This window comes from Ambystoma mexicanum, chromosome 11 (assembly GCF_040938575.1).
Source record: "Ambystoma mexicanum isolate Mex_15411 chromosome 11, UKY_AmexF1_1, whole genome shotgun sequence".
Classification (NCBI taxonomy): Eukaryota; Metazoa; Chordata; class Amphibia; order Caudata; family Ambystomatidae; genus Ambystoma; species Ambystoma mexicanum.
The window spans coordinates 89,743,753-89,757,040 of NC_090934.1; the positions used below are offsets into that span (position 1 = coordinate 89,743,753).

General features: G+C 47.1%; 1 protein-coding gene across 1 annotated transcript in view; it reads right to left on the reverse strand.

Annotated features, from left to right (window-relative positions):
* Nucleotides 1–10,303: 10,303 nt before the first annotated feature.
* Nucleotides 10,304–13,288, reverse strand: part of CLSPN (claspin) — a 503,683-nt gene continuing 500,698 nt past the window's right edge. Inside the window, exon 25 of the mRNA XM_069622600.1 lies at nucleotides 10,304–12,391. Coding sequence (XP_069478701.1) covers nucleotides 12,281–12,391 — 111 coding nt within the window. The 3' untranslated portion in view covers nucleotides 10,304–12,280. The remainder of the gene's footprint in view (nucleotides 12,392–13,288) is intronic.

Below are 13,288 nucleotides of genomic sequence, written 5' to 3' on the forward strand. Positions count from 1 at the left end.
CTGATTGGCTGATCCCTACAGTCTTCTTTCCATGCTGGATTTGCTGGAAAACCCCGGATGTAGCACGCCCTGTCCACAGACAGCCGCAGTGTCCGCAGACCGCGTAACTCTTGGACAGCCCTTCTACCATTTCCACTTCACTCTCTGTGCCATTCCCTCATTGCCTACAGCTAAGCCACACGGTTTTCTTCAGTAACAGTCAAACTAAAAATTGTATTTTATTTGTAGACGTATCCTACAAGTAGGTTCTTATAGTAATTCCCTTAGAGTCCAGTCACATCATATGAAACATATACATAGGGGAAGACACAAGCTTTAAAGACAGCATTATTTTCATGCAAATAAATGATGATTTCTCTGTTCAAAGCTGCCATTTACCCTGTGTATATGTATATTGGTATGTGTTCTTGTCTCTGTGTTTTCTCTATAGTAATGCAATTATGTAATACATGGGTTTTATTAGCTACTTATTACATATTTCACAGTACACAAATCTATTAAAACAATTTCATTATTCAACATATTAACATTACGAATATTATACCTTCATCTTGTATGCTGCACACAATGCTATGTTTCTGCATTAGTAGCTTAGTATACTAGATAGAACCCCATAATAGAATGCTATTTATATCAATGCATCGTTCAAAGCACTAATTAGGATATGATATTTATTGCAATGATCCTTGACACTTTTTTTTCGCAACATTATAATAAGAATCCCTTGTACACATTTCATGAAAAGTACATACAAATGTGATGTCATCAATGACATTTGTGATGTCATCTTTGATGTCATGGGTGTTAGTCTTAGCAGTGCACGGTGGTGGCGCGATTTATGGTTGCTTAGCTTACCATAACTGGCGAATTTCAGGGGTTTTTCGGTTTTACTTGGAACCATAACGTCCCGTTAAAGTTTTTTTATTAGCACGCAAACAATATACAAAGATGGAGTGTAAAAAGCAATTTCTCAGAGATGGCTGTACACAGAATGTTGCAAACTAAGAATTTATGGTCGTTTACAGTGAAGGTCAGGTGCTTCCATTTTTTGCTCGCGTGCCGGAGAGGCCCACGACTCGCACTATAAGGTTCTATTGTTTTTTGACCTTGACAGACAGGGATCGTGCCAAAAGACTTCTTTTGAAGGAGTGTTGCAAAAACGTAAGACACGATAAGGATGACATTTCTGAAACGAAACCACCTTTATATATTATATCACTATGAGAAAGATCGTTGGCACAGACAGAGTCGTATTTTGGGACTGCACTACCCTTAGACAATGGAAAATGCCAATATATAACGTAAGTAACCCTTTAGATTATTTTATACCGGAATATAATAATAGCGTGGCGTTAAAGCCCGGTTAAGTTGTACTTGTTCGTTCAATGTGGCATAGTGTTTTCTACCGCGCACTATCACCGCCAAATTGGTCCCCTGTCGCTTAGAGGGCTCTGAAAAAGGCAGAGGACAGAGGGTGGGTTAATGGGAATAAGTTAACATACTCCATTGCACTATCCTCGCTAACAAATAGATTCACGCCCTAATAAATAAAATGAATATTTTTAATGAAGATCGGCTGGTGAGACTAATTTATGTTTTTTAAAACAGGTACTTCCTTCCGTATTGTCAATGCCACGATTTTCGGACCCCATCCGATGGTTTCTTTAACTGCCAGGTGCAGCTCCATGTAAGCAGCTTCATGACCTTCACCATTTTATGGGACAATCGCCAAGGACCAATATGCCCTTACGCAGTACAAGCGGCTAGAAGCAACATACCAACCATTATGGAGGTCTAATGCCTCGTTGTTGGAGCAGCCTTCTGATTATCAGTGCGACCATTTGCTTCTTTTATCATAAACCAACAGCCTGTGTACCACAAAGGAACAGCGCGTGGCTCAAGATGAACTTTTGCTGATCGACAGCAAAGAAATGCAAATCGCTGAATATTCTCTAAACATTTGATGTGAAATAAATGTACTTTACCAAATGTACAATCTTGCTGTTTACTTTTAAACCATAGTTTCATATTCCGAATTGTGGCACGCTGTGTTGTGAGATGACGTGTGTTGTTTTCCGGGTTCTGTGTAAAGTCACATAGGACTGGAGACGACAGCGCGTTTGGCTACGCACCCTGTAACGTCACAGAGAGGGGCGGGGAATATGAATGCTTTGATGTCAGGCTTAAGGGCGGGACAAACGATTTAGTGTCGCAAAAGGAGGCCAGCCAGGTCGATGGCGCAAGTGATAGGATTATCACATAATGTCGGTGCACAGCAGCCTGATTTATCGTTTTAGTGGACAAAAAGTCGGGTAAGGCCCATAGGAAATTGTACTATCAGCGGACATAAGGAGGGTTCTTAGAACACTTTCAACCTGACAACGAACAATACGAACAGCGTTCTCAGAACACCCATTTTGTTTAATTGCAAACATTTCGGGACACCCCGAGTGTTCTTAGAACACATTCAACTTGCCAGAGTACTATACGGACAGCGTCCTCAGGACACCCCCATTTTGTTTATGCACAAACATTTAAGGACACCGCGAGTGTTCTTAGCTCAGTTTTAGCTTGCTTGCGAACAAAACGGACACATACTCCATCCTCAGAACACCCCACCATTTAGTTTATTTACAAAATTTCAGAACAGCTGTGTTGTCCGCAGACAAATCGAACATAACAAAAGCGTCTAGCACATAAAAAAACAGAACACTGAACCCATCTCATACTCCCCCACCCTCCCCAAACACTCTTACACACTCCACTAAATACAATTTTTAATCCAAGTTTCACCGCACTGTCCGCGGTCAACGGCGAATGCAAGATGGTGGGCGCCACAGAAAATCCGACGCCGTCCAATCAGCGAACACGTTGCATGTCCGCGGACATCACACAAGCTGCTCGGCCAATCGGGGCGCTGTCTGCGGAGCGAACCGGGAAGTCCATCCGCGGAGCGAACAGAGATATCACAAATTTTTTTGCCTTACGTTTTGGTCATTTAAATTTGGTGTAAATCCGTCCAGCGGTTTGAGCTGTAGGCATGCGCAAAGTTTTTTTCCATTATGTCTGTGGGAAAAAACACAAGTTTTGGGACCCCCCTATAACTAGCCCCCCCTGGACCAAACCTCTCCAAACTTTGCAATAAAATTCAGAGTGGGCCATATACTTGCAAAGTTTGGTGAGGATTCGTCCAGAGGGAGCAAAGTTATAAGCCACCCAAAAAATGCTATTCCTATGGAAACACCAACTTAACCATAGCTACCGCGATATAGATATATAGTCCTGGCAAAGCATGCACCACGCAGTTGAAAAGCACAAGAGAAGTCCTGGCAGGGGACTTACAAGGCAAATTGCAAACCTACAAGGAGTGTCAAGCAGAAACAGTGTTTTGTTTAACAAAGAAGGAGCTTTTGTCAAAGAAGTACTTCCAAGGTTTAACAGTTGATCTAGCAGGATTTGTTGTAGGCCAAGCAAGACACAAGGAAATGTTCGACAGATATTTGCGATACCAGTAAAGAATCCAGGGACAAGGAATCGCCATCTGAAATTAAGGTCCTTTCCATTTTTGGAGAACACTTACGTTGGAGCCATTCTATTTTTATTTAAGAACACAATTTGCAAACATCAGGTTAAAAGACATTTCCCTTGTAACTTTCCGATTTTGTTTGTAGTCCGATGGTCAGGATGAACAAGTTACTCTCTTACCTGGTAACGTTCTTTCGATGGGATGGTCCGACGATGTATTCCATATCTATGACAGTAATCACCACAGCTGTGCTGCTTCGGAAAATCTTCGGCGTCTGCGTCGATGACGTTGATACGCCGCCCTCGAGGTTCTCCTCCGACGGCCGACGTCACTGGATGTTATAAGTAGGACGCATGACGCCCGTTGCCTCAGTTGTACTTTTTTCCCAGAACGTGTGCCACCAGTCTTCTGCCAGTCTGACACACAAAGCCTTGCGGAAACGTAAGCTGCAATCGCATAAGAAATTCTTTAGCGGGGAAGCTAGTGAGGGAGCGATATGGAATACGACATCGGACCATCCCATCGAAAGAACGTTACCAGGTAAGAGAGTAACTTGTTCTAAGCAGTACCAATGCAAGGAGGTGGGAAAAAGAATTTAGAAAACAGAAATTTAGCATGCCCAATTAAATTGCGGAGTAAAGGACCGCCTTGACAAAGGCCAGATCCTGGCCCCGGATGGAATCGAGGGAATAGTGACGTACAAAAGTATGTACCGAAGCCCAGGTGGCTGCATCACAGATGTTACGAATAGGAACATCCCTCTGCAGGGCAGTAGAGGCAGCCATACCCCTGGTAGAATGGGCCCATAAGCCGACCGGTGGATCCTTACCTGCTAAGTGGTAACACTCAGATAGCCAAAATAATCCAGCGAGACAGTCTGTTTCGTCACAGCCTGTCCCAAACGCTTTCCAGTGTAACCAATAAAGAGCTGATCGTCCACTCTGACCCGGGACATGCGTGAAATATAAAATCTTAACGCTCTCCTAGGATCAAGCCTATGGAGCCTCTCCTCTTCCTTACCAGGATGTGGAGGAGGATAAAATGGCGGAAGAACAACCTTCTGGCCTAAATGAAATTCCGACACCACCTTCGGAAGAAAAGGACGAACTCTAAGGACAACCCGGTCCTTATGAAACACAGTGAAGGGTGGCTTAACTGAAAGTGCCTGTAACTCACTCACTCTGCGAGCGGAAGTGACCGCAACTAAAAATACAGTTCAGAGTTAACAGTCTCAAAGGGCATGAATGCAAAGGCTCAAACGGAGCACCCATCAGAAACTTGAGAACAAGGTTCAAATCCAAACCAGGCACCTGGAAAGGTGACGGAGGGAACACATTAGTGAGCCCTTTCAGAAACTGAGAAATAAAAAGGAATTTAAAAATAGGAACACTCTTCAGACGAGCGCTTAAATATGGACAGCGCCGCCAGGTAACCTTTAATGGTACCCACTTGAAGGCCCCTATGGGCCAAAGAAAGCAAAAGACAGAACCATGGGAATTTCACATGCAAAAGGATCCACATTCTTAACCCTGCACCAGTCGCAGAACTTCCTCCAACGGCAATGGTACAGGGACTTTGTTGCGGGCCTTCTGGCCGAAAGCAACACCTCCATCACATCTTCAGGGAGGTCCCAATCCTTATACCTCAACCTTTCAGAAACCAAGCGTGAAGGTTGAGGGACCTGACCTCTGGATAGAGACCCTGACCCCCACTCCCGTGAGAACAGATCGTCTCGGTAGGGAAGACGACGTGGAGGGCAGATGGACAAGTCGAGAAGGTCCGGGTACCACGTCCTCCGGGCCCACGCTGGAGCAATGAGGATTATCCGGGAACCGAAGCTGCGCAGTACTTGCGGGATGACGGGGACTGGAGGAAACGCGTACAGCAGTGGGAATGACCACTCCACCACGAACGCGTCTCCTAAGGCTCTGTTTGAGAGGTTCTGCTCGCGAGAATTCTATCCACACTTCCGGTTGACACTGGAGGTGAAGAGATCCACTTGAGGGGTCCCCCAAAGGGCGAAGATCTCCAGGAGAATCTCCTGAGCCAACTCCCACTCGTGAGAGATCGCGCTCTGCCTGCTCAGAGCATCCGCTGTCTCGTTTGTCTCCTGCCAGATGATCTGCCGAGATCGAAACTTCCTGCTGGATTGCCCAGAACCAGAGCTGCATCGCCTCCCTGCACAGAGGAAGTGACCCTGCCCCCCCTTTTTGTTGAGGTAGTGCATGGCAACCGTGTTGTCCGTCAGGATCAGGACATTCTTTTCTCGCACAGTCGGCAGAAAAGCCTTCAGGGCTAGCCTGACGGCCCTCAGCTCCAACAGATTGATATGGAGCCTGGACTCTGACGGAGACCAACGACCGCTGACTCAACTCGTTGGCATGAGCTCCCCATCCCGTGAGGGATGCGTCCGTCACGATCGTCACCTCCGGCCAGGGCAGCCAAAATGGAGCCCCCCTCATCAGATTGCCTTCATCGGCCCACCACAGAAGGTCCTGGGCGACCGAAGATGGCACCTGAACAGGGTCCGACATCCTGCCGGAGGACAGACCACTGGAGCTTGAGTGCCCATTGCAAAGATCTCATCCGCAACCTGGCCTCTGGCACCAGAAGAATGCAGGATGCCATGAGGCCGAGCAGTCTCAAGAACTCGAACACTGGGAGAGTCTGGGCAAGTTGAAACTTGTGCACCATCTGCTGAATGTGACGAGCCCTCACCTGGGGAGGAAAACACTGTCCCAGGGACGTGTCGAGCACCGCTCCGATGTACTGGAGCCTCTGAGTAGGTGTCAAATGGGACTTCTTTAAGTTGATGGAGAAGCCCAGCTTGTGGAGGGAGTGGCAGGTGACTGACAGATGATCCAGGACTTGCTCGGGAGAGCACGCCCTGATCAACCAATCGTCCAGGTAGTGGTAGATGTGAATCCCCACTTTCCTGAAGTGCGCTGCCACCACTGCCATGAGCTTGGTGAAGACCCTCGGGCAGAGGTCAAACCGAACGGCAGGACCCGAAACTGAAAGTGTGAGTTGCCAACCGCAAACCTCAGGTACTTTTTGTGCTTCGGATGGATCGGAACATGAAAATAAGCGTCCTTGAGGTCGAGAGACACCAACCAGTCCTGAAGTTGAAAGGCCTGGAGGACTTGAGAAAGAGTAACCATCTTGAACTTGTCCTTCCTAAGGAGTTTGTTCAAACCGTGCAAGTCCATGATGGGTCGCAATCCACCGTCTTTCTTGGAAATCAAAAAATAAGGGGAATACCATCCCTTGTTCCTCTCCGCTACAGGCACCAGTTCTATGGCGCCTTTCTCCAGCAGGGATTGAATTTCCTGCGCAAGGAGCAGATCCGGACTCTTCAAAGAGAGTCCCCGGTGGATTGTCTTGAGGCCTCTGCCGTAAAGGAAGACAGTAGCCGTGGGTTATGATCTCCAGAACCCACACATCTGAAGTAATGGCGTGCCAATCTGCAAGATGTTGCGCCAGCCTTCCCCCAACCGGCGAACCATGCGACATGGCCTCATGACTGAGCTGAAGCGGCTGCGGCGTTGCCTGAGAGCAAAGAGGCAACAGCCCGAGCGGCCTTGGCACCTCGAGTACCTTGTTTTCCACCTCTGGCACTCCTACGGTGGCCCCTTTGACTGGCAGCTCCTCTCGTTTTACCAAAGGATGAGTAATAACGAAAGGAACCTCCCCTCCATTTCTGTCCCCTAGGACGAAAAGGCAGAGGTTGTCGCACTGCAGCGCCCAACGACTTTGCTGCAGCTTTTGAGGTCTGCAAACTCAAGGCTCTCGTCAGCCTTGCTGCCAAAAAGATGTTCCCCTTCAAAAGGCATGTTGAGGAGACGGGCCTGCACATCAGGAGCAAACCCTGACTTCTGCAACCACGCAAACCTGCGTATCACGGTGCTCGCCGCCATGGACCGGCTGACGCAATCTGCCATGTCCAAACCCGACTGAACGGCCTCACACATAGCATCCTTGCCATCCTGAACCATGGCAAGGAAACCATCCGTTCATCCCCTTTGGGAATATGTTCAGCCGCCAAGGAAACAGTTCCACAGAGTGTGCGTGAAATGAGACAAGGCACAGATGGAGTTGGCCGCCTGAAGCGCCATACCCCCTGCAGAAAACACTTTCTTCGCCCAGCCGTCAAAACGCTCGTCATCCCTATCAGGAGGGATGGTAGGGTACGACGCCTGCTTTGCCGGGGCCGTAGCCGCCTGCACCACCAAACTCTCCGAAGAAGGGTGCTTGGACAAGTAGCAGAGGTCACTACTGGCTGGGCGGTATTTTTGCAGCAAAGACTCGCTCACTGCCGGGAGACACTCTGGAGCAGTCCAAGCCGCCGCCGCCACCCTCCTCCGTAGAGCCATATGAAACAGCAGTACCGGGTCAGTTGGTGGACCAATGTCGAGGATATCCGTAAGGTTATCCTGAACAAACTCCCCTGGGGGAGCAGACCATCCTAAGTACTCGGTGACCCGTGACATAAGGCGTCAGTACAAAGAATCGGCATGAGTGCCAGGCTCAGGCCTACAAAACTCCACCTCCGGAGAGGTGTCCAGCCCACTAGCATCATGCAGGGACTGCCTCAGGTCCTCAAACTGGCTATGGCCCGAGAGAATCTCGTCAGGCACCGTGTCAGGCTCCATGCCATCATCAGAGCCCTCATCCACTTCCAAAATGAATTCCAGATGGCGATAAGAAAGCACAGAACTGGAACCAAAGCCATGCTTGACCTTGGCCAGAGCCTTTCTAGGTGGTTCCCCCGAGCCACGGGGTCCCCCCATCGACATAGCCCCAAAAGGCGTCGAGTGAATCGGCGCTGGCGTCGAGTGAATCAGCGTCGATGACAGACGCGGCGCCGACAGCATCGACGGCGTCGACGGAGGCAGAGCCCCGAGCGTTTCCCTCGACATCCTGGGCACCGACGGCGTCAATGACTTCCTCGGCGCCACAGGCGTCGATGTCTTCCTCGAAGACTGCACAGGTACACGCAGTCTCAAGCGCGTCTAGGACCGGGACCTGGACCGGGCATGCCGAGAACGATTCCCCTTGTCCGAGCGGGACCTTTCCCGCGAAGGCCACCCGAGACCAAAGGCATGCGAGCGGCATCTCTTGGCTGATCACGACCGACACCACTCGTAGGCACGGACGGACCAGTGCCCTGCGATTCGAGAATCGCCAACATTTTCTTCCCGATGGAAGCCCATTCCTCCGGTGTCGCATGCTTGGTGGGGTAAGCGACCTGCCGACGGGCGGAGTCCTCGGATGAGGACGGGGAAGGCGACCGATGACGGCGCTTCCGGGAGTGCCTCGAAGAGGCAGAGGAGTGGCGAGACCGACTCCAGGACCGAGACCGACTGGACTTCAACGCGTAGAGTCACCCCTCGAGTTGTCCGTCGAAAGCCCCGCAGACCTCGACTTCCAGGGCTTGGACACCTTACCTACCGATAACTTCTTGTACTCCCGCAAGGCTCTGGACGTGAGCGACTGGCAGTCGACAGTCATCCGTGTCATGGGCCTCCCCGGGGCACCAGAGGCAGGCGTTGTGCGAGTCCGTGACCGACATCTTGGACCCACAGTCCCAGCACTTCTTAAAGCCTGGACGCGGTGTGGAAGCGAAGTAGACATCTTCACGAAGAAATTTCACAAACAGGTTCAAAGAACCGAGAAAGCAACAGAAGAGTCGAGGCGCGTCGAGATTCCCGAAGCGAACACGCTCGCCGAAAAAACGGAACTGAGGCTACGCGCGTCCTACTCATAACATTCAATGACGTTGGCCGTCAGAGGAGGTCCTCGAGGGCGGCGTATCGATGCCTTCGACGCAGGACGCCGAAGATTTTCCAAAGCAGCACAGCTGTGGTGATTACGGTCATAGATATGGAATACGTCTGAGGACCCAATCCCCTCGAAAAAACATTTGGACACATGGACGGTTTTTGACTTTTAACACCCTGACAAAGACAGATCCATAGTTTTAGGTAGGGAAACTCCTCTAAGAGCAGGGTCAGAGAGGCATTTTTCCAACCTAGTTAAGTAAAATTTAAATGAAAGTCTAACCTGTTCACTAAAGACGGTGGCCTCTGAGAACCTGCCATCAGAGAGTTCTGAAAATCCATCCTCATACTAGGGCCCAACAAAAGCAAGGGGAAAAACTTCAATTTGGGGTGCAGCGTTGCGCTGCGTTCCCACCTAGTCTGCACAGAGAAAAGGACTAGCGGTGGGGCCCAGGAGCATGAGCAATGCTGATGATTTGCAGGGTGTGGCCCAAGTGTAATCTGTGGCCAGAAATACTTGTGTACAGATGCGTTATAAATGACTTGCCATATCTTAAGTGTACCCTCGTACCAAGGTTTTATTTTATTTTTAATATTGTTACTCAACATCTTGCTCTGGTCCCATTACTCAAAGACATAATGCCACATGAATAAGAGGGGACGGGATGTAGAAGTAATTTGAATATTTTGAACGGCTGTAAAACAAATAAAAAATTACATTGAGGCACAGTTCAAAGCAATGCTTAGGGCAGTGGGCTACTAGGGAAGAGTGGTAGCAAAATATTTGGCAGGAGGTTGTCATGTTGGGGATTTTAAATTCTCATTTTCGTTAGTTGCATTGTACTGAATCTATGTAAGTTCCCTGGCATGCTTCAGAATGGAGGGAGGACAAAACTGCCAGAAAGCACCAATTTCTTTTCAAAGAAAGACAATGGGGATCAAAGATGGTTTGTATAGAACACTTGCACCGCATAGCAGGTCATAACACGCATAAATAATCTCCATAGGTTTTATTAAAAAACTGTAAAACAGTATCAATAAAATACAAAACATTTATACAATTTTACAATATACAAAGCTTTCAGTCACAAATAAAATCAATATACATTAGAATATTGGCATAAAATTACAAAATGTACATCACAAGTCATCCACAAAACAAACCGCATCATTAATGTGTGGCAAGACAGAAAGGAGCACTGCTGGGTTTTAAATAGTTTCCCAAGATAGGAACTCCACTGGTGAGTTTTTAAGTTCAGCTAAATGAACATTACTCTTATGCCCCCCACCTCGGTCAATCTTTACCGAAAGGCCAGCAGCTTCAAATAATGCCGTGGGAGGTTTACCATTTGCATAGACAGGGCAAGTTGGGTAGATTTATGTCAAGTGCTTTACCCTCCAACGTCTTACTCTGTTAAACACTACACAGCGGACCTCTCTTCATCCACCCAATCCACCTCATAACTTGAAGCATTACAGACATGAAACACATTTATAAAAGGTGTATACAATTTCATTTTCACGAGACACTGCAGCAGCAATTATTACACTACACCAACAAAAGCACAATGGTCCATGGTAAGAGCTGGAGCTTAGAAGAATGCAAATGCTCCAATATAGTAAACCCCAACCATTCTAAACAAACACGGTCTTATAATTCAGCCCACATCTATGCTGCAAACCAAAATAGATCTCACATGCCAGAATTCAAGGGGAGCCCCCTTTGCTGCTCTGGTGCCAATTATTGGATCATTTTCACCATCATTGAGTCCCCCAAACAGCTCTGAATATTTAATATGCATTCCAATTACTGCTATGGTGTGTTAAATTAGACAACACAAGCAAGTGTCCCTTACATTTAAAATACATTTGCTTAAAAACAAGTAAACTGGTTGTGCTTACTGTACATCCCATACTTAACCTACTCATGTGACAGTTTAGTTTCAAACATAAAAAAGGGGCTTTCATTTTAACACTGCATGAAAATGCTGGACAAAACCAACAGCATTTTAATAGAACAGGAGTGGCACAAAAAGACCTATGGAAATGCTGGACTCTGAAGATAGGGAGTCAAGTACAGGCCCAATTTAGTGAGGTAGCAGTGTACTGAATAGAAAAGGTAGATTATCAGTAGAGAGCTCGCCAAACACACTGCTTGCACTTTGCATTGAAGGTTCCCTTGCCTAGTGATTGCCAATCAAAAGAGAAACCCTAGAGTCACACATATACAACGCCCTTTCACAGGGAAGGACAAGAAGAGAAACGGGCATTTGTGACTCACAGGTTCAGAAGAGCATGGAGGAGGCATGGCCGCCAAGCATTAATGAGGTTAAAAGTAAATGTAAGTGCTCTATTTAAGTCAGTTTAGAGGGGCTAACAAACAGAAACCGACTAGCCAAATCCCTCTTGCCGGTCAAATCTTCCTTTCCACAACACTAAATAAATATAAATCTCTTATAGCCACAGCCTCAAACAAGTGCTTCTCTCACCCAAGTATCAAGCGAACCCAGTCAAGATCTACAAACAGAAAAACGTCAATGATCTGCAAGGTTGATCCATGCTCCAATATCAACAAACAGGGACTGGCAATCCCTTCAGTCCAACCACATGTTCAGCAGTACTGTTCTTTCGCACCAAATGTCTATTCACTAAGGCTGTTCTTTGCCACTTTGATTGGTAGAAGGTAGTGTCAATTGTGCAGCATCACCAAAAAATAGGTCTACCTTCAACTGAAGAGAAATGGACACAGGATCACAGTAAGCAATCACCTGTATTTGAAGACCTCGAATACCCAAAGGGTATGAAAACGGAAGGAAAATGATGGTGCTCCTCTTGCTGCTTGTAGATGGCCATTAATGAGCTTTGCCCGAGTACCACCATTGTTTCGGAAGTCTTGCTTTCTCTGCTATGAAGGAGGCCATGTGCAATAAAGGCCTGTAAACATAGTTATTTGGAATAGTCTATTATGAACTGTTCAGCTTTCCAAGAATGGGAATATACTTCGACTGTTTTTACTGGTTGAAGGCTTTTCCAATCTTGCACGCTTCGGAGATGGTGCAGAGACAGCAGAGATATTCTTGCGCACCTGTAGGAATGTGAAAAAAAAATAAAAAACAGTAAGATAAACAACAAAAGCAACAGTAACAAAAGATTTTAGGAAACTGAAGCCACCCAAGGAAAGGATGAAATGCTTTCAGCGAACCTATTTTTATATAGGTCAGTTTTACGAATGCATTTAGAAGACTACTGAGACATGTGGTTTTGTCAGCCGCGACACCAAAAACTCCCAGTTTCATCATCTTGCAGAACCATACCATTCCTCTGACCTACCAACATTGGGAGTATATGCAAATGATCTAACCGTGAGTATTTAAAAGAATCGGTTTCCTACCCGTAAATACAGACATACACAGAGTATTGTTGGCTTTTTTTTATTTTTTAGAAACACTTTAGACTATTTCAGCCTCTTTGGCTTGGGAACAGCAGGCACATTTAAAGGCTATTTCACAAAAAACAAACTCACCCGTTCTTTAACAATGGCAACTTAAATAGAGGCTGGCCTCTTTAAAGGCACATGCAAGGCCACCCACAACCACCTGTCTTCCAAACCAAGAGTTGGTGTATCAGATGCTTTTCCCACCCACTGGGAGAACCAATTGTGGTGGAGTAGGAGCTCTGTGGGAAACTTCATTTTTATAAGGACAATGGCTATCAGGGATCAGAGTACTGGCTCATTCTATGCATGACAGATGGATGTGCCCCATGGCAGCTGTCTTCCACAATCTGTAATAAATGTGAGTAAAGGATGGGTCAAGAAGACCCTTGCAAGTTTAATAGCTACTGTCTGTACACTCTACCCCCATGAGGATTCTGGTCAGCTGTGTCATGGTTTAGCCACAAGATCGACAGGTATGGCAAAGTAAACACTTGGTGTGATTGCAAGAAATGCAGCGGAGAGGGGGATAAAAAGACCAGAGGCATA